This window comes from Pygocentrus nattereri, chromosome 1 (genome assembly GCF_015220715.1).
Source record: "Pygocentrus nattereri isolate fPygNat1 chromosome 1, fPygNat1.pri, whole genome shotgun sequence".
Lineage (NCBI taxonomy): Eukaryota > Metazoa > Chordata > Actinopteri > Characiformes > Serrasalmidae > Pygocentrus > Pygocentrus nattereri.
In genome coordinates, this window is record NC_051211.1 from 13,032,162 (window position 1) to 13,052,283 (window position 20,122).

The 20,122-nt window shown below is 40.0% G+C and overlaps 2 protein-coding genes across 14 annotated transcripts in view; one reads left to right on the forward strand and one right to left on the reverse strand.

The window, feature by feature from the left end:
- The window catches only part of maptb (microtubule-associated protein tau b), a 55,466-nt gene extending 49,433 nt beyond the window's left edge, over positions 1-6,033 (forward strand). For 9 of the 10 annotated variants that reach the window (XM_037538512.1, XM_017717365.2, XM_037538519.1 and 6 more), the window contains one exon: positions 2,622-6,033. In XM_037538512.1, coding sequence (XP_037394409.1) covers positions 2,622-2,837 — 216 coding nt within the window. In that variant the 3' untranslated portion in view covers positions 2,838-6,033. Of the gene's footprint in view, positions 1-634; positions 756-2,621 lie in introns of all 10 variants that reach the window. The other variant, XM_037538533.1, reaches the window with a different exon arrangement.
- A 430-nt stretch (positions 6,034-6,463) lies between these two features.
- kansl1b (KAT8 regulatory NSL complex subunit 1b) overlaps positions 6,464-20,122 on the reverse strand; it is a 70,844-nt gene continuing 57,185 nt past the window's right edge. For 3 of the 4 annotated variants that reach the window (XM_017717352.1, XM_017717355.2, XM_017717351.2), the window contains 9 exons: positions 16,552-16,720; positions 14,543-14,737; positions 12,489-12,647; positions 11,853-11,992; positions 10,383-10,504; positions 10,208-10,265; positions 9,953-10,065; positions 8,935-9,193; positions 6,464-8,666 (listed from right to left, as the gene is read on the reverse strand). In XM_017717352.1, coding sequence (XP_017572841.1) covers positions 8,430-8,666; positions 8,935-9,193; positions 9,953-10,065; positions 10,208-10,265; positions 10,383-10,504; positions 11,853-11,992; positions 12,489-12,647; positions 14,543-14,737; positions 16,552-16,720 — 1,452 coding nt within the window. In that variant the 3' untranslated portion in view covers positions 6,464-8,429. The remainder of the gene's footprint in view (positions 8,667-8,934; positions 9,194-9,952; positions 10,066-10,207; positions 10,266-10,382; positions 10,505-11,852; positions 11,993-12,488; positions 12,648-14,542; positions 14,738-16,551; positions 16,721-20,122) is intronic. The other variant, XM_017717354.2, reaches the window with a different exon arrangement.

Genomic DNA, 20,122 nt, shown 5'->3' on the forward strand with positions numbered 1-20,122 from the left:
CACTGGCCTTCAGGTTGTATTATATGCATCACTGAAAAGATGCGTCTTCATGTTTTGCAGAATCTGAATCTGAAGATTTCGTTTTTACCTTATTGGATTTGCCTTGTGGTCCTCAAATCAGGTTTTGAGGTTTTAACTAAATCCCGAAGACCAAACCTGTTTGGAAATCTGAAAAGGCTGCAAGGCCTCTGGCTTTTGAAATAAAGCTACTCACTAACAAGTGGTGGCCTCTGCTGGACACAACATGTTGTTGGGCATCTTAAAAACCTCTCAGACAGTTGCTGGTATATATAGAGAGCCTGATGCGTTGGTGGCTTAAAGGAGTGGGTAATAGCTGCCTGGTGTCTTGCTCTCATTCCTCTTCTCTCCATCAGATGCGCACTTTCTCAACCCCATTTCTTCATTGCTTGCTTCTCTGTCTGCTCATTGGGAGACCACAGTCTGCAATGGGTTCTTTAATTCTTCCTATTTTCATTTTTTTTCTGCTTTGTGTTCCATTTTTCCCGCTTTAATGCTTCATCTTTTAAAGTTATCAGTTCCTTCATGACCTCCTCAGTTTGTTCTGTTCTGTTGAGCCCTGTCATTTTTTTGTTTTTTTTTTGTAATGTAACGCCCTAACGGTGTCCACCTGTAGGGGGAGAAGGGGAAAGTAGCAGAGCCAGAAGCTGTTGGGGCCTCCGTCCACCCAAACGGGGACGTGCCCTTTGACCTTTCCCAATGTGGGGAAGTCAGTCTGGTTAAGGTGAACAATTCCAGTAAGTGCACAACAGCCTGTGGCATTGATGTCTTTGTCATTGAAATGTATTCTCTGTATGCTGTTATTATTATACACCTGCTGTGTTAAAATCTCCATCCAGATGTTTTTCTCAGATTAGCTTGTTTAGTATAAGCAGCACTGCAAAAACCTGCCTTTTTGTTATTCAGTCAAAACAGCCATTAAGTACAAGTTATTCAGTTTTCAGTGTCAGAAAATATATTTAACAGAATATTACACAAAACTTCAACTCTAAGTATAATATTAAATCTATCAGTATTTAATTTGTTCACTATTTACTTTTGTTTACCTACTTTAACTCACTTTAACTCTTCCATCCTTCCAATCTTAAAACCAGGCAACTTCCAGAGAACTCCCTGACATTACATTCTCCTTCAGACAGACACAGACATTCAGACAAACAGCTACAGAAACACACCTCAGCTCCCCATGTGCACCTAAAATGGCTGAAGGAGATGTTTCTGAAGTGATCAGATATAAGATATAATATATAAGACATAAGATAATCCACTTACATAAGAAAGAGGAAGGCCAAAGGAACAATGTGGAAAAACAGGAGTTTCCAAAACTACAAAAATGATTAATACACAGAAAAGCTGTGCAAGACCTGCTAGACCATCAAAGCTGTCTCCAACATGTATAGAGCACTTAAAGCTTTCATCTTTGAGAGAGAGGAGACAATCATCTGAAAATAATCACAGGTATTTCTGTGCATTTTAACACTGTGAGAAGACAAATCTATACCTAGAACACTGACACAACAACTGGACATCCGACATGTGCAGTAAGGCTTAATGGATTGACTGAGTCTGCGTTTTGTATTTGTAAATATGCATTAAATCGAAAATGAGAAGAAAATACAACCAGCTTCTGAGACTGGACTCTCAAAGTCTGCAGCTTTATTTGAAAAACTTGACACCCAAAAGGACGATGTAGTAAAGGCAGAGGGTGGACGCACCACTGAAAAACTTGACTTCATGTTGTTGTCGAGGGTTCTGTGTAATTTTCTGTTAAATATGTTTTATGTTTGTTTTCCCTGATTCTAATTCCCGATTTCCTACATTGCATACAAAGAAGTGTTGGTTTGGGGTTGAGCGAGATTAGACAAGCTTTTAAAACGAAAGGTATTTCTTAAACTCTATCCTGTTACATTCACTAACACAGCTGAACCAGAGACCTTTCCATTCTCTGATTCCTGCCTTTAAAACACCTGAGCCAGCTAACATTCCTACCACGTTCAGGTGAATTGAGATCTGAACTAGAAACCTCTGAACTAATCAAACTATAGCACCGGATTAAATATGGTAATCCCCCCAAACTCTGCTAAATGCTAACACTTCAACAATTAGCACTGTGCCGATTTCATATCTATATCATCACACGCCTCTTTGTCACTGTGTGGCATTCTGTTATCTATAAAAAGGACAAAAGGATGTAAACTAGTCAGGCTGCTGCAACTGTTTCAGCTATGTAATATACTTTTGTCCTTTTTGATCAATAACAGTGTCATGCAGTCAAACTGATTTGAGATTATTTAACAACCCAGATTGAGGTGATTGAACAAGGTGGGAAATCCTGTAAAAATCTGATAAGTAGAAGAGTGAGAGTGATATAAACAGCCCAGTCTTAATCTATAATCGGTATGTATTCAAAAATTGCAAGTAAACAGCCTGTGTGTCTGTCAAACGGTACACAATGCTAATTTCTAATGCGAATAAATCTTGAATACTTTTTAGCTCATACATTAGCCTCAAGACTCCTGTGCAAAACCAAAGAAGCAAGCTACAGACACCAAATGTAGTTTTTTGTCACTTTAACTTGTTTATATAATTTTTTTTTTGATCAGATTGAGAGCCACAAACTGATGTTCCGCGAGCAGGCGAAAGCTCGCACTGACCATGGCGCCGAGATCGTTGTCCAGTCACCAGGCATGTCAGCGGACGGCTCTCCCCACCAACTCAGCAAAGTGTCTTCCTCTGGCAGCATCAACATGACGGAATCCCCGCAGCTCTCCACGCTAGCTGATCAGGTGTCCGCCTCCCTCGCCAAGCAAGGCCTGTGATTGACCCCTATACCCGCCACCCTAACGCTCACCGGGATTAAAGGGAGTAATATGGCTTGAAAAGAAGCAAAAAAAGAAAGAAAATGAAAAACGTATTTCCCTCAGTCTTTAAAATAAACGCGCTTGCTGGATTTCCTAACTAAGATTTGTTGCGGTGACTAGATAAGATATAAATTTTGGCTCTCGACAGCTTGGAACAGAAAATGAAATAATGAATTATTAAATGATTGGCTTGGTTTGATTAATTGAGCTGAAATTGGTGCTGTACTGATCCATATGATCATTTACAGCTTGACTAGCCCGTCTATATTGCTACAATGTTAGGTACTTTTTATGTTAGGCCTACCTTTCCATCGCTGTCTCTGCTTTGTTGCCTTGTTGTCAGTTTTCTTTTTATTTTCTAACTTATTTTCCTTTCATTTGACCTCAGCCAGACAGGAACTGATGTTTTGTGACTGTATGCTAGTACTTAGTAAAGAACGTAAAATGTATTCCACAAAGAATTCTGGGGTAGAACAAAGCCAAACGTACCTGTAAGAATGATAAAAGGAGGCACTGAGTTGTCAAACTGCACTTTGCGCTGACTTTAATGGAATGTTTCAGTCAATAATGCTGGTGCTGCTAACAGTGAATGAAAGCGAACAGTTAGCATCATGAACATTGTCAAAAGCATCTGTAATGAAATCATTTATTGTTAGCAACATGAGCATGTTTGGTTGAGCTGTTCAGTAACTCAGTAATGTGACGGGATCATAACATTTCTTGCATGTTGCTGTGATGTATCGATGTTTTATACACCAGGCGCTTTGACAAACAGGGCATCAGAATTAGCATATGAACAATCAAAGGAATTAACTCTATTTGGGTACATTACAAAAAATGTGAATTTTTCCAATAGCAAGAGTAGTGAACAGATTCCCAAGCTTGCAGACGTGCCAAACAGTTGAACTCACTGTATTTCATACTTGTAGGTCTGACGTTTTTTGCTGTTGGACAGGACATTGCAAGACCTGTTATGTTGTTCTGGGTTTCGACCAATCACATTCAAATATCTGTTCACGATGGATGTACGACATGCTACACTCACTCACTCCAGACTCGTTCTAACGTAATAAAGCCCTAATCAGCACGGTCCACTGTGTGAGTAAACTCTGTGCCCAGGCATGAATGTGGCTCAGTTTTTAACTATGGTAGACCAACAGTGACCAACCCTGGTCTTGGAGATCCACCTCTCTTTGGCATCTAGTTTTAACCACAATCTGTCCCAACTTAATTCGCCAGATCAAACGCATTACTACAAGATGAAGAAGAGGATGGTAGATGCAGGTTTGAGGAAAGGAGGTCTCCAGGAGGAGGGTTGGTAACCACTGAGGTAGACCATATGCCTCTAAAGCACACATAGTGCTGTTCAACTCCCTGCCTCCTGAAACTTAGCTTCTCTTCTAATTCACTGTTTTGCCTGCCTGGCACCCTGCAGAAGATGTGCTGTTCCAAAGAATGTGCAGGTGACCAGAACCAGATTAGTCAGATTGGAAAGTCCATTTATAGTCAGGCCACTAGACAAGGTAAACACGCCTCGCTAGCTAGTTGATCGTGATAAAGGAAATAATGTATTTATTTAAAATACCCACTCAACAGGCTGCGGTGTAAGTGGCAATTGTTAGTTTATTTAAAAAGTGCCTCCCTTTGCTTCATTGACTAACATTACAGAGATGTAAATAACGACGTTTGGATGAGGCTTTCATTTGGGAAAGGAAGATGCAGCAGATAAAGCTGCTATAATAAACTCATGCATTCTTATCCACAACAATGCCAAACAGTCTTCATTAAAGATGCCTTCTCCAAATCCACTGCACTCCAGTTTCTTGACAAGCAGCCAGCTTTGCTAGATTTTAATATCAACTCATCTGCCCTGTTCTCCTCCGACCCACCTGTCCACACTCCTGCTGTGTTTAACTCTACAGAGCATACGACTCCTCTTTACTTATATAGGGACCCTATTCGAAAAGAATTGGGTGGAAAAAAGATTCAAAACTGAAAACTACACGCTTCATGCAAAAATCCAAGCTGCGCACTTCTTAACTAATCGTATTCTGTGGATGTGAGATGTAATAGACATGTAAGAAAAGAATGCATTTTCTTTTTTGTTTGTCAGTCTTACCTGATATTTATTATGCCTTTTTTATATCTTCAATGCACCTCAGCTTTTTCCTTTTGATATTTAAAAAAAATGAAAAAATAATGCCGTGAATGGACATAGAACACACCTGGAGCTGCCTCTTTTCCTTGAAGATACCAATCTTTTAACAAAAACATCTTACATTCCATAAATTTGAGAAAATACACCAGAAAAATAAGGTGGACTATGAAAAAAAAGTTTTTTACTAAAATTGATAAACGTCTCGCAGAGACTGGTAACAGGCCTAGCAGTCGCTGAAGACTTGGAAACTTTGGCTGATGTCCATAAGTAAGTGATGTAGGATTAGATTCCTGAAGTTCATATTGAGCTTGCTGGCCATAATTAAACTAGGCATTAATCATCCAATGAGGGACAGTTAAAATATTATGATAAAAATTGATGACAGCCCCCTGAAAGAACCCTTTTCTTGAGATGCTTTATTGATGGGCCTGTATTCACAGAGCTCCTCAGAAGTGCTGATCCTTATTCAATATGACCACTGACAAGAACAGAGCTCACATCAGAAACGTAATGATCTACGGCTTTATTTTCTGACCCATGTAAGTATAAACAGTGGAATGTTCATATGAATCTAATCCCGGATGAGCATTTACTGCTAAACGCTTTATAAACAGAGTTCCTGACCCCAAACCACTGTGGCCTGCACAGCATGCTGCTTATGAAATGTGAGAATGGAAAAGCGTGGGTGAGGGCACAGAGGACCAAAGTTGTTGGGGGGGGGGGAATAAATATATAAACAGGTTCTCATTTAAGGTGTTTGTGTAACAAATGCATCCTACAAACTCTCAATAGGAAAGAGGCGTCTCCTCCAGTTTTCTGTTTAAAAAAAAAAAAAAGAAAAACATTAACTACCGTTCTCTCACTGCAGTTCTACAGTACATTCTAGCTTGACAGTTGTGATTGTCCTCATTGTAGTTGTGCGTTTTATCAGTTGGTTTACACTCATACTCGTTGCTGTAAACGTGGATTTGGAAATAAAAGTCGGTATTAAACAGCTGTGCTGGGTCTTGTGTCTTCATAGAGCTGAAGTGTTTTTTTTTTCCCAGTCTGTGAGATTCAGAGTGGGTTGATGTGAAAGATGTTAAATCTAAAAAGGTTCTTTGGGGACTGTTTTACTGTACAGTGCCTAGCATGTATTTTTCCCACCATGAATGTGTTTTAAAAATACATTTCAGGCCAAAATCCTCTTAAAAACTATTGTTAAAGTGTCTCGGACATCAAAAACATTACTTGCAGATTCATGTAATGGCCTTCAGGGAGAAAGCTTTAACACTTCAAATAACTGGTTCCCGTCACCACCACTGTAAATATAATTGCCAGAGTACAATTCTCTAAAATTATTATGCAGAAACATTCAGAATTCGTCTAAGATGTGACACGTGTGAAAGACAATCGGGGAGCAAAAAGCGGGACAGACATCAAAGAGTACAATATAATTCACTTTTAATTTTGAGAAGCACAAATGCTGCCTGTGTCAGATTGGCCAATTAATCCATACATCCTTTTCCTTTTTTTTTTCCTCTGCGTAAAGAAAGTGTTAAATATTTTATGTCTCTTCTCCCTATACAATCAGGACAGCTACAGCCTCAACATCAAACACAGTAAAGAATCAAACAATGTATTTACAAAATATACTTTTTTTTGTACAAACTATTACATGCTAAAGGATATACCAGACTCACCCCAACCCCCATTCACCACATTGGAAATTCATAGTATGAAAATAACCCACACAATACAATATTGGCTTTCGAAAGCTAACCAAACTCCTATTGTACATTGAGTCTGCTTGGTGGGTGTTTAAAACCCCAAGCACAGAGACAGACCATCGTCAATCATGTTCGGGTACTCCTAGTGGGGAAAGTAGCTGAAAACTACTAGAATACAGGAAAGTAGCTGATAGTCTCTGTAGATCTTCTTAAGGTGGCATTTGGATAAAGAAAAAAGGAAATAGTGTAGCTGAGAAAACAGAGGTGCCCGGGTACTGGAATTAAAAAAAGAATGACTAACAAACACAGGTCAGGTGAGAAAGCCAAATAACAAAAACTACCTCAGTCAAGCCAGCAGATCTCTGTTATGCGTTCATCCAGCTTTACATGGCTGGTTATCTCTACAGAGAGAAACATAAAACTCCATGATGACAAAAATGAAAGGGGAGTGGGTGAGTCATCAAAATCTGATTAATGTGCAGTGGAGTTATTTCACCATGAATTTTGGGTTCATTTCTCAAAAGTGGAATCTGATTCCAAAGTGCCACAAGAACATAATTCAAATATACAATGCAAGCCAATTTTGTGGAATGACTGAGAGAATAGTGCTAAGCCTCAGAGTGCAACAGAGATGACATTTCAATCTGGCATTAAGCAGCCTGTGGCATTGTGTATGGGCATTATTCCCCAAACACTGACGAGCACTAGGATTAAAAGAAAGAAACTCAAGTTAAGTGCTTGAACTTCACTTTTGCCTGTAAAACAGTAGCAGTGCAGCAGAGGGAAGTACTGCTTACATAATCCTTACACCAGGGTTAATATGGATCAAATGGCTCGAGTGCTGATCTGGGATCAGTTTTTACATGACCTGATCAATAGAATTACTCAAAGTGCAGCTGAGACCAGACCAGCACTTCTACAATTATTAGATGCACACAAAGCATGTTGCGTCATACCAGTTACACTGACAGAAATGGGGCTCTGACAGACTAGCGTGGCTACTAAAACCTTTACAAGCATCCAAGTGTACTAAAAACAAAAGACACACAAACCAGGGAGCTGATTAACAATAGACTTCAATTAAAGCTGGCCCCTTATAAAAGATGCTGAGTTGATATAATTCCATATAATGCAGTGTGTAATGAATGGGGGTCAGGTAGAGAAAACATAATGAAGTGCTAAACCAAAGATAAAGGATAAACAAAGAGGAAAGGCATGACACTTAGTCAAATATTTGTGTGCGTGTTTTTTTTTTTTTTTTTTTTAATTTAGTCATTCAGTGGGGGTTGTACCTAAGATGAGATAATATGGACCTTGTGGTCCACCCATTGGTTTGATACAACCAATACAATCTCTTCAGTCTTTTTAGAAAGCTGGGCAACTGCACATCAGTACTTCGGACACTGATTCTTGCTATGCTTAAATCACTTTCACCTTCCTTTTTCCTACACAGTTTATTTTCCAGTGACCCAAAAGAAAAGCAGAGAAAATAATTAAAACAGGTCTCTACATTTCCATACAATTCACTAAAAACTGTGAAAGAATTAACTGATGTTTGAATATCAAACAACAGGAGTTTATTCTATTTTTCCCCCCATACATGTATATATTTTTGTTGGTGTCATTCTTTCTGAAAGCTGGTGGAGGTTGGGGTCTGAGTCTGAAGGTTTTTATGTCCAAGCTTCACCGGTGAGTGTGTTTGTGTGGGGTGGCTTTCTGTTTGCTGTTGTCTTCAGGGAGTGGCGATGGAGGCCCAGCGTCCGACTCTGATTTGGAAGAGCCGGTTTTGCAGCCAGAGATTCTGCGCATGGTTCGACAGGACCGCTCACTGGCAGGGCTGCTCTGGTCCTTGGGCTCCAGCTCTGGATCGATGTCCAGAGGGAAAGTCCGGCGTTCCCATGGCTGCACTGGCTGGGAAACCCGTACGGAGAAAGATAAAGAAGGCAAAATGAACAACTGAGCTTACATAAATAAAGCTTAAATAAATACAGATCATGACTTAAGCACTTATTTAAAGTGACAGTTCAGCAAATGATCAAATTACTTCAGACATAACCAATCAGCCAATAAGTTGGTTATCTGAAGTTTATGTCTTTAGCTCTGCACTGGAGTCATGGCTCAAACAAAGCCAAGTCTTGTAATCTGGTAACAGTGTTGAGCTGTTACAGCATTAACAGTGGGAGCTTACCATCTCCTCATAGATGGTGTCAGGTGTGGAGCAACGCGTGTCCTCGTTGGACAGTAGACGGTGTGAGTCTCGGGGACCAGGGGTATGCAGGCCAGAGAACATCAGCAGCTCTGGGCTAGCAGGGCTGGAGGGAGAGGTTGCTGAGCTGTAATCCTGCAGCAGGTGGAAATGTGCTGTGTCAGGGGAAGAAGGCTGTGGTGTAGAAGGGTTCGTGCCGCCCAGCAGTGGGGTGGTCCGGCCATCCACAGACTTGTAAGACCTGGCAAGGTGTGAGGGATAGATTAGCTTGTTGCTGCTTTAATTATAGATGGACATCACAAACTTAAGTTACACTCAAAAGCCTGTTTTCAATGGATTTTCAGCCAACAACAAATGTGTGAAAATGTTCTTAACAGTGCTTCACTGGGGAAATTAAGAGATTTCACTCCCTTGGATAAACTCCACCCCAACCAAAAGACAGCAAGATTAGTCTTTAACTAGCATAACTGTAAGTAATGAGAAATGACAACATGAAGCTCTTGCTTCACACTGTTGCAGGAGTTTTTAGCATGTAAATACATAAAGTAAATATATATGCTCCCAAAACGAAGTGGACCTAACAGAGCCCTGAGATATTCCTAAAGTTTGCTAACCGTGTTGAGTTGTTAGAGCATTTACAGTGGGGGCCTACCATCTCCTCATAGATGGTGTCTGGGGGTGGAACGGCATGCATCCTTGTCGAACAAGATCAAAGCTAACAGAGCATGCCAAGTCAGATGCTCTTGCTACTAATATGATTACTGCACCCACACTGGTGTACATTAACAAATTGAAGGTCGATGCACGAAGCATTCAAAAATGTCAAATCACGTCAGCACAATTTTCTCTAAGATCGCAATGAAAGCAGTCTTTTCAAAATCTGAATTTCACTGCACTTCTGGACAAATAGTCAATGACATGGGAAAAGGCTAACTTCATGGTCTGTGATGCAATTTTCATGCCTATGAATTGGGAAATTCGGAAAGTAAAAGACACCCACCGACTACCCCTCCTCTTGGCGATGGCACTGGCTGTCCAGCTCCACCGGGAACGTTCCTGCTCTTCATTCGTGAAATGCAGCTGGGAGAACACCGCATCAGAGAGATCTTCAATCTGAGAGAGAAAAGGGGCACAGAGAAGGACAGAAACAGAGAGGCCTGTTCAAAGACTGCAAAGGCACAAAAGCTGTAAAAGCTTCAGACACTTCAGTTTTCTTGGGAAAAAACAAAACAACAAAAAAAAAGCAAATCCACACCTCCACAGAGTCGTCTTCTTCAGAGATAGTTTTCGCAGTAACGTCAATCTCTCTCCAACTTAAAACAGAAACAAAAGAACAATCAGACACAGAAGGTTTCATTTGCAGAAGACACATTTACAGCATCTGTGGGAATCTGTGCTGTGGGACCCCAGATGTGTGCTACGAGTCTAACCTTGGTGTGAGGATCTCTTTGTATTGCAGTTTCTCCACTCTGGTGGTGGCTGCCACAGACATGGGGATGACAATGTTGTTGATATCAAATGAACTTTCTCCTCTCCTCCGACGAATTGGTTGCTGAAAGAAAATAACAGCATTTCTCAATGACCAGTGCTACCCAGAGGCCAAAAACAACAACCAAAAAAGTGGAGTGAAGCACCTCTGACTAACAAAGAATTATGATGAGATACTGGCCTGTTCTAAACACAATTTGTATCAATATTTTTACAATAAAAATGAGAATTAAAAACTAGACCCCTTTGCTTCATACAGGATGAGGAGCTTCATTTTAGCCCTCATGTAAACAACCTTTATCATTTGAGAAATATTAGTGAAGTTAAGCCATTTATATCCCAGAGCAAAGCACGAAAACCTGTCCATGCATTTGCTACAAGTGGAACCGATTTTATTAGTACTCATTTTCCAGTACATCCTCTACAACTCGTACAAAATGCACAAAAATGTGAATTAAACACGTCTGAACATGATCTACAGATACTGGCCTCCAAATACTGTTTATTACAGAAAACTCTTATTACGCTTCTAAAGTGGGGAACTCCATTCAACTTTATTATTATGCAGTAAAGTTCAGTACACATTAAAAAACACGAGAAAACATCACTGACTTAATGTCTACCTTTGGCTGGATTTATCTTTAAATGATATTGGCTTTTGTCAGATTATTTTTATTTACATTCAATTTTCAATTATTCAACTTTATTTTCTACTACTGTTACTGAACTTTATCAATTGTCAGTAAAGCACTGAGCTGCTCCCTGCATAAAAAATAGTAACAATGATAGTAATAATAATAATAATAATAATGATAATAATGATAATAACAATAACAACAACAACAACAACAACAACAATTAGTAGTAGTAGTAGTAGTAGTAGTAGTAGTAGTAGTAGTAATAGCTGTTGAACATTAAAGAGAAACTGATTCACCTAGAAACATCTCCACTTTTTTGAGACAAACTAATACATGCACACACTCTAGGAATGCAAGAGTACACAGTATATTGCCGAACCGTTTGGTTTGGTTCACTGTTCAATACGCACACGTGAACCACTGTATGACAATACAACTTATTTTCCTATAATTTCGAAATCTTGCTCATCACTCTGCTGACTACACACACACACACACTGCACATTCAGATCCATAGAACATCTCTGGAGCTGTTAAGAATTGCCCTGGAGCTCATCAGCCCTCGGAGATGGAGAGGAGAGGGGAACTAAAAACAAATAATCCCTCAGCTTCAACATGACAATTGCGAGCACTGGTGAGACAAAAGCCCAAAAGACCAAAATACCTATAGGCTCACTGTACCGTTGCATCCCTAACACACACACACACACACACACACACACACACACACACACACACACACACACACACACACACACGCAGTGTAATAGTTACCGGGGTGGTATTGTGAAGGCTGCAGGGCGAGGGGCTCTCAGAAGAGGACAGCTGTCTGACCAGAGGACTGTGGATGGGAGTATTCAGGCTGGGCAGTGATGGGCATGGACTGCTCACCTCCATATATAACTTGGGTGCATCTACAAAGCAACAAGGAAGATAAGGCAATATTCAAGGACCAAAGTAGTTACTGAAGAAAAAAAGAAAGAAAAAAAAAACTCTTTGTGAGGAACTCAAAATTAAAAGATCTGCAGGAACTAAAAAGGAAGTGAAAATTGAGACTGAGATGAAGCAAATTAGACAAAGCTCAAACAAACCATGACAGGGGTATAGAAGAAAAAAAAAAAAAAAAAAAAAAAAAAAAAACGGTAGAGCATAGATTTTACAGTCATATAGTTCGGCTATTTCTTGGGTCTATGTAACATTTCCATCACATTATGCTTCATTGAAAAAGGCCATGATCTGTCCGCATCCTGTTTTAAACTGATATAAGGTGATCTGTTAATACTTTCTGTGCACAGAAATACTGTCCATGAACCTCTGAATGAGTGTCAAGGTTATCAATAAAAATTAAATGTTCAAAATGAAACATATGCCTAATGGAGAATACATATGTGTAAAGAAAGCAGCACGTACTCTCTGTGCGCTCCAGTGAGTGTTCGCGGGGTCTTTTGCGGCTGTGGCTCTTGTCGAAAGCAGTGTGGCTGCGCTCTGGGCGGAAGTGCTGACGAGATTCGCCTCCATCACTCTGCTGTCGAAGCAACTTCTCAGGGCGAATTTTGTGATGGGACAAACCTGAAAATGAGGTAGATGAGAAACATCGAATAAAATAAAAAAAAGAGAACAAACACAAAAGGAAGAGAGGCCTCGTCAATAAAACAGGTAGGTATGCAGGACATGAACAAAACATTACTACCACGAATACATTGCTGCATGCTGTGATGCTTCTTCTAATATTAATAATTCACTGGCAAATCAGTAATGTGACAATGTTAAAGAAAGGCCTATCACAACTACTTCACCGCCAACGGATGGCAAATATTTGAACATACGAGTTATTAATTATGACCATAATCATCTTCCATAGCTGCAATCACAATCATTTATTTATGTTACAACAGCATTTTTTTGGTGAGTTGGGTTGGGCAAATGCATATAAATCAAAGAAATCTGAACATGCAATTCAGGGGTCTTGCAAACACAACTGAAGTCATTAATCCTGACTGATAAGACATCACCTTTAGATGACAGCAGTGAGCAAGGTTTATTTGACATTTGCTAACACCTAGAGGGCAGCAGTGCAGAAGGTTGGGCTTTATCTGTAATAAGCTGACAGCTACTGGGTATTGACAGCTATGAAGCACTCTGCCCATTTTCTACTTTAATACATCGAAATTGAACACAAAAAGGATCGTTATATTGTTAGTCAAAATTATTTATATGGCAATTAATAATGAGCTAGAATTTCATGAAGGTGAACGGCCTAGTTAAACACTGACCTGCATTATTTTGACCAAAACATCTTACTTCAGATTATTCAAGTTATACCATGAAACCCAACAAAACACTTAAGACATGCATCTGGAACAGTGATGAGTCAAAATGCTCACAGAGCAAAGTAAAACATTGTGATTACAAATGCGAATATCACAAATATGATTAACAAACAATGCATTGTGCATTTACGAAAACAGGAAAATAAAGCACAGTCTATTCACAGACTGAACACACAGGGAACCCTCATACACGGACAGGTCCACCTTTCTAGTAGAGCACAATAATCAAAATGTCTACAGATTACCAGAAAATATCTTTGTAACTTCATAACTAATCTGGTACCTCTTTGTAGCAGCATGGATGTTATAATAACAGCAGCAACTGTATTTTGTGGCAAATCGAGCTGCTTGGCCATTATGGCGTGTGGCTGAGTCACTGTTACCTAAACCCAGACAACAGCTGCAGTTGACCTGAGACAAAAGGTCACTTTCACTTGCTTGACTGTGGACTGGAGGCAGGTTTTCAGCAGAGATTGGGCTCTTTGTAAAGGTTAATTTTCTCACCAACAACTCAAGTACCAGACTGGGGAAAAACGTGTATAGCTTGGCCACTCAAAAATCTGGGTATATTGTGTTTACCAGTGCTCTCCTTTTTTATGCATTATATATGGTGCAGCTTCTAGACAGTAGATGCTGGGCTGCATAACCACTCAGGTCAGAATTCGATCTAGTTCTAAATAAAAATCAACTCTCACTGCAGCTCGCTACAACCGACTGTGTTACAATTAATATTATATATTCTATATATTTCTATAATATTATAGAAAGTGGATCTTTCCACTTTCCAATTTCTGATGAATAGTTCTTAAATGAAATCCAGATTATCTATCCATTGTCATTTAGAACAATCAAAATCAAATGTATTATGCTATACAACCTGGCATAACAGCATAAGAAAAAAACCCTGGCCTGAATGAGGGCTGCGTTTAAAAAAAACCCAGTGTCAACAGCCTCTGCCCCACAGCACATTTAATCAGGTCTTAGAGGAGCTTCGTCATTTTTGCAGTAATTCGCCCAAGAATTCATCGAGATAGTTCCTGTTTTTTTTTTCCTAAAGTAATTTTATGTTATTTAGCTGTTCAGAAAAGCTCATTTGGCAAGCAGACATGGAGCTTTGGAGGTGATAATACTTACGGACTGCAGAGAGGAGTGAGTTGGTCAGCTTATGTTTGTCTTTGGAGGAAGACGAGGGTGAAGGTTCAGGGAGACGGCTGCTCAGAGGGAGCTTGTGTTTGAGTGAAAGTTTCTTGATGGGTTTGATCTTCTCGAGCGACCGACCCTGCCAGTGACACTTCATCACGCGTTGCAAGTGTAGACTTATGCCCACATCTAAAAGACAAGGAGTGTAAACATACTTAGGAATAAGAATAAACATTAATCATTTTTGTACAAAGCAGATAACAAAGCCATACCAAAGCTACAAGTACAAACTTTTAACACATCTTTGCTACTGAAAACAAGAGCAGGGCAATATAATTTGTTCAAAATAGCTGTAAATGTAAGAAATTAGTATGTATTAACTTATTAATGTAATAAACCAAGAATGAGTGTTTATGAATAAAACTTTTTGCACTACAACCTTGAGATGACACCTGTCATTCACAGAAAAAAGACCACCATGTAGTATACATGATCACGGTCCAGTGACAGTAAAAAATTGCCCCTAATAATAACCTTCCATTTACCTTCCAGCTAACCTAAGGGGAACTTCTAAGAGCACAGAATTCAATGAAGAAGTGGCAAGAAGTGGAAATTCAGGACCAGCAAACTCATTTGACACCAGCAGGTGGCGTCAACTTGCAGGTTTTACAGGCCTGAAGTCCAGTGGAGTTCCCCTTGCTCTCACCTTCCCTGCTTCAGTTTCAGTCCACATGTAACCCAGCTCCTCCTGAACCGATCATGCACTCTCTCCCTTTCAATATACACAATAGGACCAGAGGAGAAACTAGGCTTGTATCAATGGAGTAATATGGGCTAGTCCCTCACAGAGGCTGTGCTGGCTGGCATAAAAACACTGATCTGAGATCAGATTAATAATGAAATTTAAAATGACATATTAAACATTGTGGGCCTGGCTCTGCGCTTTTAAATGGCTTCCATAAAGGTTCATGCTTGTTACACTGCCTGCACTACAGTAGGGTGCGTGAGTGTGCTGCTGAAAAACCGTGCCTTGCTCTGAACAGGCTGCAGTTTGGTAGCTATTTTAGGAGGTGAAACTGCAGCGCTGGAATAATTAACACACAGTCAGGAAAGCATTGGCCCAGGACACTGGTGACCATTGTGGAGCCCAAGACATGGTAAGAAACAAGCTGCAAAACGATGGGGGAGCGCAGAACGCAATGAAGTTTGGTTTTTTTTCTTTGTTAACAAATCACAAAATGCAGCACAGTACAGCAGAACAAACCCAGAGAGACCAGTCAAAAAGAACCAGACCGAATAAAAGAACAATGAAAAAAGGCACAGAGAAAACAAATAAGGAGAGATGATGATCTGGTTGATCAGCACTGAGAAATTTACTAAATGCAGCACCAACAGTACAGTCCTTCTCTAGAAGCAAGACCATAAGACTAGGAGAGAAACAGCATGAACCAAAAGCAGACTGAAGCAGCCAGACAGCCAGAAAGACAGGTGGTGGACAGAGGGACTAACTGGCAGAATAAAATCATGGAGGCAGTTTGAACTGTGCAATGATGTCACCTCTTTGAGCTCAGTGAAAGCTTGGAGAGTTAGGAATTATGTCTGGTGTCTGATTTGCTGATCACCATTAGGGCTGCAACAAATTATTAGTTCTATAACTGATTAGTCTACAGACTACAATTGAATTCAAAGACTAAAATAACTACCAGGCTGCCTTCCTTTCTTGACACCCTTTGCTGTTATCAATGTTTCATCTGTGCAGTTAACATTTTCTTTTTAAGGGGCAATGAAACAATAGAAAGTCTAGAAGGCAATCTAGCTTCTATGTTTTACTGCAGTCTGTTAAAATGGACATGTGCTCTGCAAAGAAAATAAACATTAAATATAAGGATGTTGTCAGAAAACAGACCACATTTCTGGCTAGAAGTATTAAAGAACTTTCTATTTTGTTTTTTTTAAAGTAAAGAAACCCCACATTGTCCACTAATTGTTTTGCTCATACTCACCATCAGAGAATGAAAGTATGGGATGGACACAGGGGTCAAACTGAGCAAGCCTGTCCAGCAGGGGGAGCTGGAACTGAGCGTCCACAGGAGCTAGAGCACGCCCAGAACACATCACACACTGACCACTGACCTCGCAGCCACACCGTCCAGTCCCAGCCTGCTTCTGAACCTGCAAAAAAATAAAGGAGAGATGGGGAGAAAAGGAGATACATTGTGAGTATATTGAGATATCACAGTGATGCATGTATTTAATATTTAAAACACAAAGGGCTCCATGACTTGCTCCTTTATATTATTCTATTAGATACCAAAACAAGTACGGCTTGTTATCTTTTGTTACTCCTCACGGTACTCTCACAGCCACCGGACAACACGGATCATATTGCTGACTCCACCCAGAGCTTGAGCAGGTGATCCAGTTGACAATGTTTAGCATGTGGGACTGCATCCTAGTATGCACTCGTTGGATTTATTAACCTCAATAAGGAGAGTTTAGAGAGATAGTGGGAGAGTGGGAAAGAGAACCTAACAGGTTGCTACAGGCAACCGCAGCTCATCTACTTGAGCCTATTCAAACTGGGTTATTCAGTAATCCTGCAATCATACAGCAAGAAAAGCGGAGCACGTTCACATGCAGCTTTACTGCCATGTCACAGCTCAAGCTTTACCTCTCATTACTGGATGAGCTGTGATTGGCTGATTAAGGCACATCCTATATTTTACATTATATCAATGACATATTCTTAATGGCTTTAACAGACATGTTTAAAGTTGTTAGCGCTACAGCTGCACTATTATAAACCACCTTCATAAAACATCCCATGACTGTAAACCTGATTACATATACATACATACATACATACATACATACATACATACACACACACAGAGTGTACTGCCATTCCATTCTTATTTAGCTTTAAAGTTGAATTCAGGAATATTCTCTTAACATATACAGGCTATATACCAGTAGTACATTTCAGTTTGGCTCAATTTGGATGCAGCTTCTTATCCAAAACGATTCAAGGACGTTCAACTCATACAAATTTGAGGTGTGTTATTTGTAACCGAGCCGGGCTGGAGGTGGTGCTTATTGTTTTAGCGGCTGCTCGAGCGTGCTGGTTCACAGCAGGACTATATTTATGGTAAGGTCTCAGTTTACCAGGCTGATCTAGGGTCAATTATGTAAAGGGAGTCGAGTCAAAGCATGGGACTGTGGCCCACTAACAGACTGACCCGAGATCAGCAAACTGAGCCTCCATACTGAGAGTAAATGTCATTGAAAGTGCAGGGGGATGAGTCAGCATGAGGGGAGGACACAGCTCTAGTGTATCTGACAGAGTAAGAATGCTGATCTAGGATCAAATGTCCACAGTCCATCTAAATCACATTCATTAGACAAAATCCAATGCTAGATCAGCATTTTATGACCACTGAACACCAAACTAAATAAACAGTAATCAGACTAACATTGCTGATCTAACATCATTTTTGCTAAGAGAATGCATAGGAGTTGATGTCTTAACGAAATGCAGAGGAGTCCAGAATTAAACCTAAACCACCAACAATGAGACATAACCTCTGGTTTAGGACAAGATGATGACCCAGGATCTAAGCTAAGATTAACTAACCCTGTACTCATTTAGATATGAAAGCCAAAAAATGATCCTGGATAAAAACACTTGCCCTGGCTGGGGCCTCTACTTGGTAAACAATCTTGGAGCAGGAAAACCAGTCTACTGTCAGTATCTTTGCTTTTGTCATAAACACAGAGATGACTACACACTACAGGAACAGTGTTGTTTGGCCTGATAAGAGAATCTCATTTTCCAGTGGAACATAGGGTGGGGTTTCTTTTGGAAATCCTGATGCAGAACCAGCCCAAAGTTTAAATTTATTATGCAATGTCAAATAAAATAAAATGAAAGAAAAGAATGACTTAAATCTTATATTATCTAGCTACCTAGGGATTTTTGAATGAGCCACTCGGAGCCACACATGACAGGTTGTAAGCAGCTCATATTACACCTCAACTGAAGTGAAATGTTGACATCTAAGGCTATGTTCACACAGCAGGTACACAGCCCATAACCAATTTTCTCACCAAATCCTATATTTTGGTTTGGCTGTTCACAATATCTTTTAAATGCTTTGCATAGCGTGCTCATCCAGAGGTTAACAATCCTGACCGCCAACTAATGCAGGTCTGCATATCCAGAGGTTTCGGTCGGCAGCATCACAGGAGTGATCATGAAGCTTCAGCTGGGCTCATCACCAAAAATGAGTTTGCCATAAAAATGGAATGTTATTCAGCCACAGTCACTTCTTTGGTTCGTGTCCTTGATTTGTTTAATAAAATCTCCAACGGCCACATTTGGTAATTTCTTTCAAAATCTCTTTGAACACTAGGCAGTTTGGATAAGTCACTTCTAATTATTTGTACAGAAACATTACCCAAATGTTTCAGGTCTCAGCAGTGTGATATTCTGACGAATGTCGCATTGGTTTGACAAAAAAGTAGCTTGAATTCAGGATCCAGCCATTAAGACAGAGTTGCACTGCTGCATACTGGAAATGAATGTCAGATTCAATATGTTTTTGCCGTTCTCACTGACACACAGACAGCAGATCTGTGTCAAACAGGAAGAAAAAGATCGGATTTGGGCCACTTCTACCTGCTGTGTGAATGTAGAGTAAGTGGAGCTATATGTGGAAACAAACAACAAGACAGCAAATCTGTACAGTTTAACAACGAGACAACGATCACCAAATCGGACCAAGTGATCAGGTACGGATACCCTCTTACATTAGCTGCATGCGAGAAATATTATACTTTGTTTTCAATACATTTTTTTTACATCATACTTTCATTATTCAAAACTTGTTTAAAAATGTAAATATTCATATTGCAAAAAAGGGTTAAAATGCCAGTTCAAACCACAAAGCTTCCCACAGGACCTTGCCTGAATTTCCAGGGTTACAGGTGTCTTAAATCATCAGCAAATATTCTTAGAAGGTCAAACACCACATCACATGTACAGCTATCTAGTAGACATTTAGCTCTAGCAGTACATAAAGGCTCAGTGTGTTTCCTATCTAAAATTCCTGATTCTGCTGTTAAGGAAGTCTGTTTCAACTGCCCCCCCCCCCCAAACACTTCACTAACCCACAGAGACACACCCACACACAGAGCTCCAAAAGCCACTCACTCCCAAAAATACAATCAGCCACCCACACGTTCCTCTATTCTCAGTACTTCAATACAACACCCCCACATTCACACACATCTACAAAGTGGTCATGTACAGTAAGAGGGATACACACATACACTGACAAGTCTACCTCACATAACCCCTCAAAAACTTTTTCCCTAAACTACAAGTCTGCAGTCCACGTTTACACTTCAATTTTTCAGTTTCTTTTACCCCTCACATGCACATCCAATGACTACAAACTCATCTTAGTGAAAACACTCAACAATCCACAAGCCTCTCGGAAAAGAGATAAACAAACCACCTTGTAAAAAGGCATATAAGGCAACAGATCCAAAATTAGAACTATAAAAAGGGGT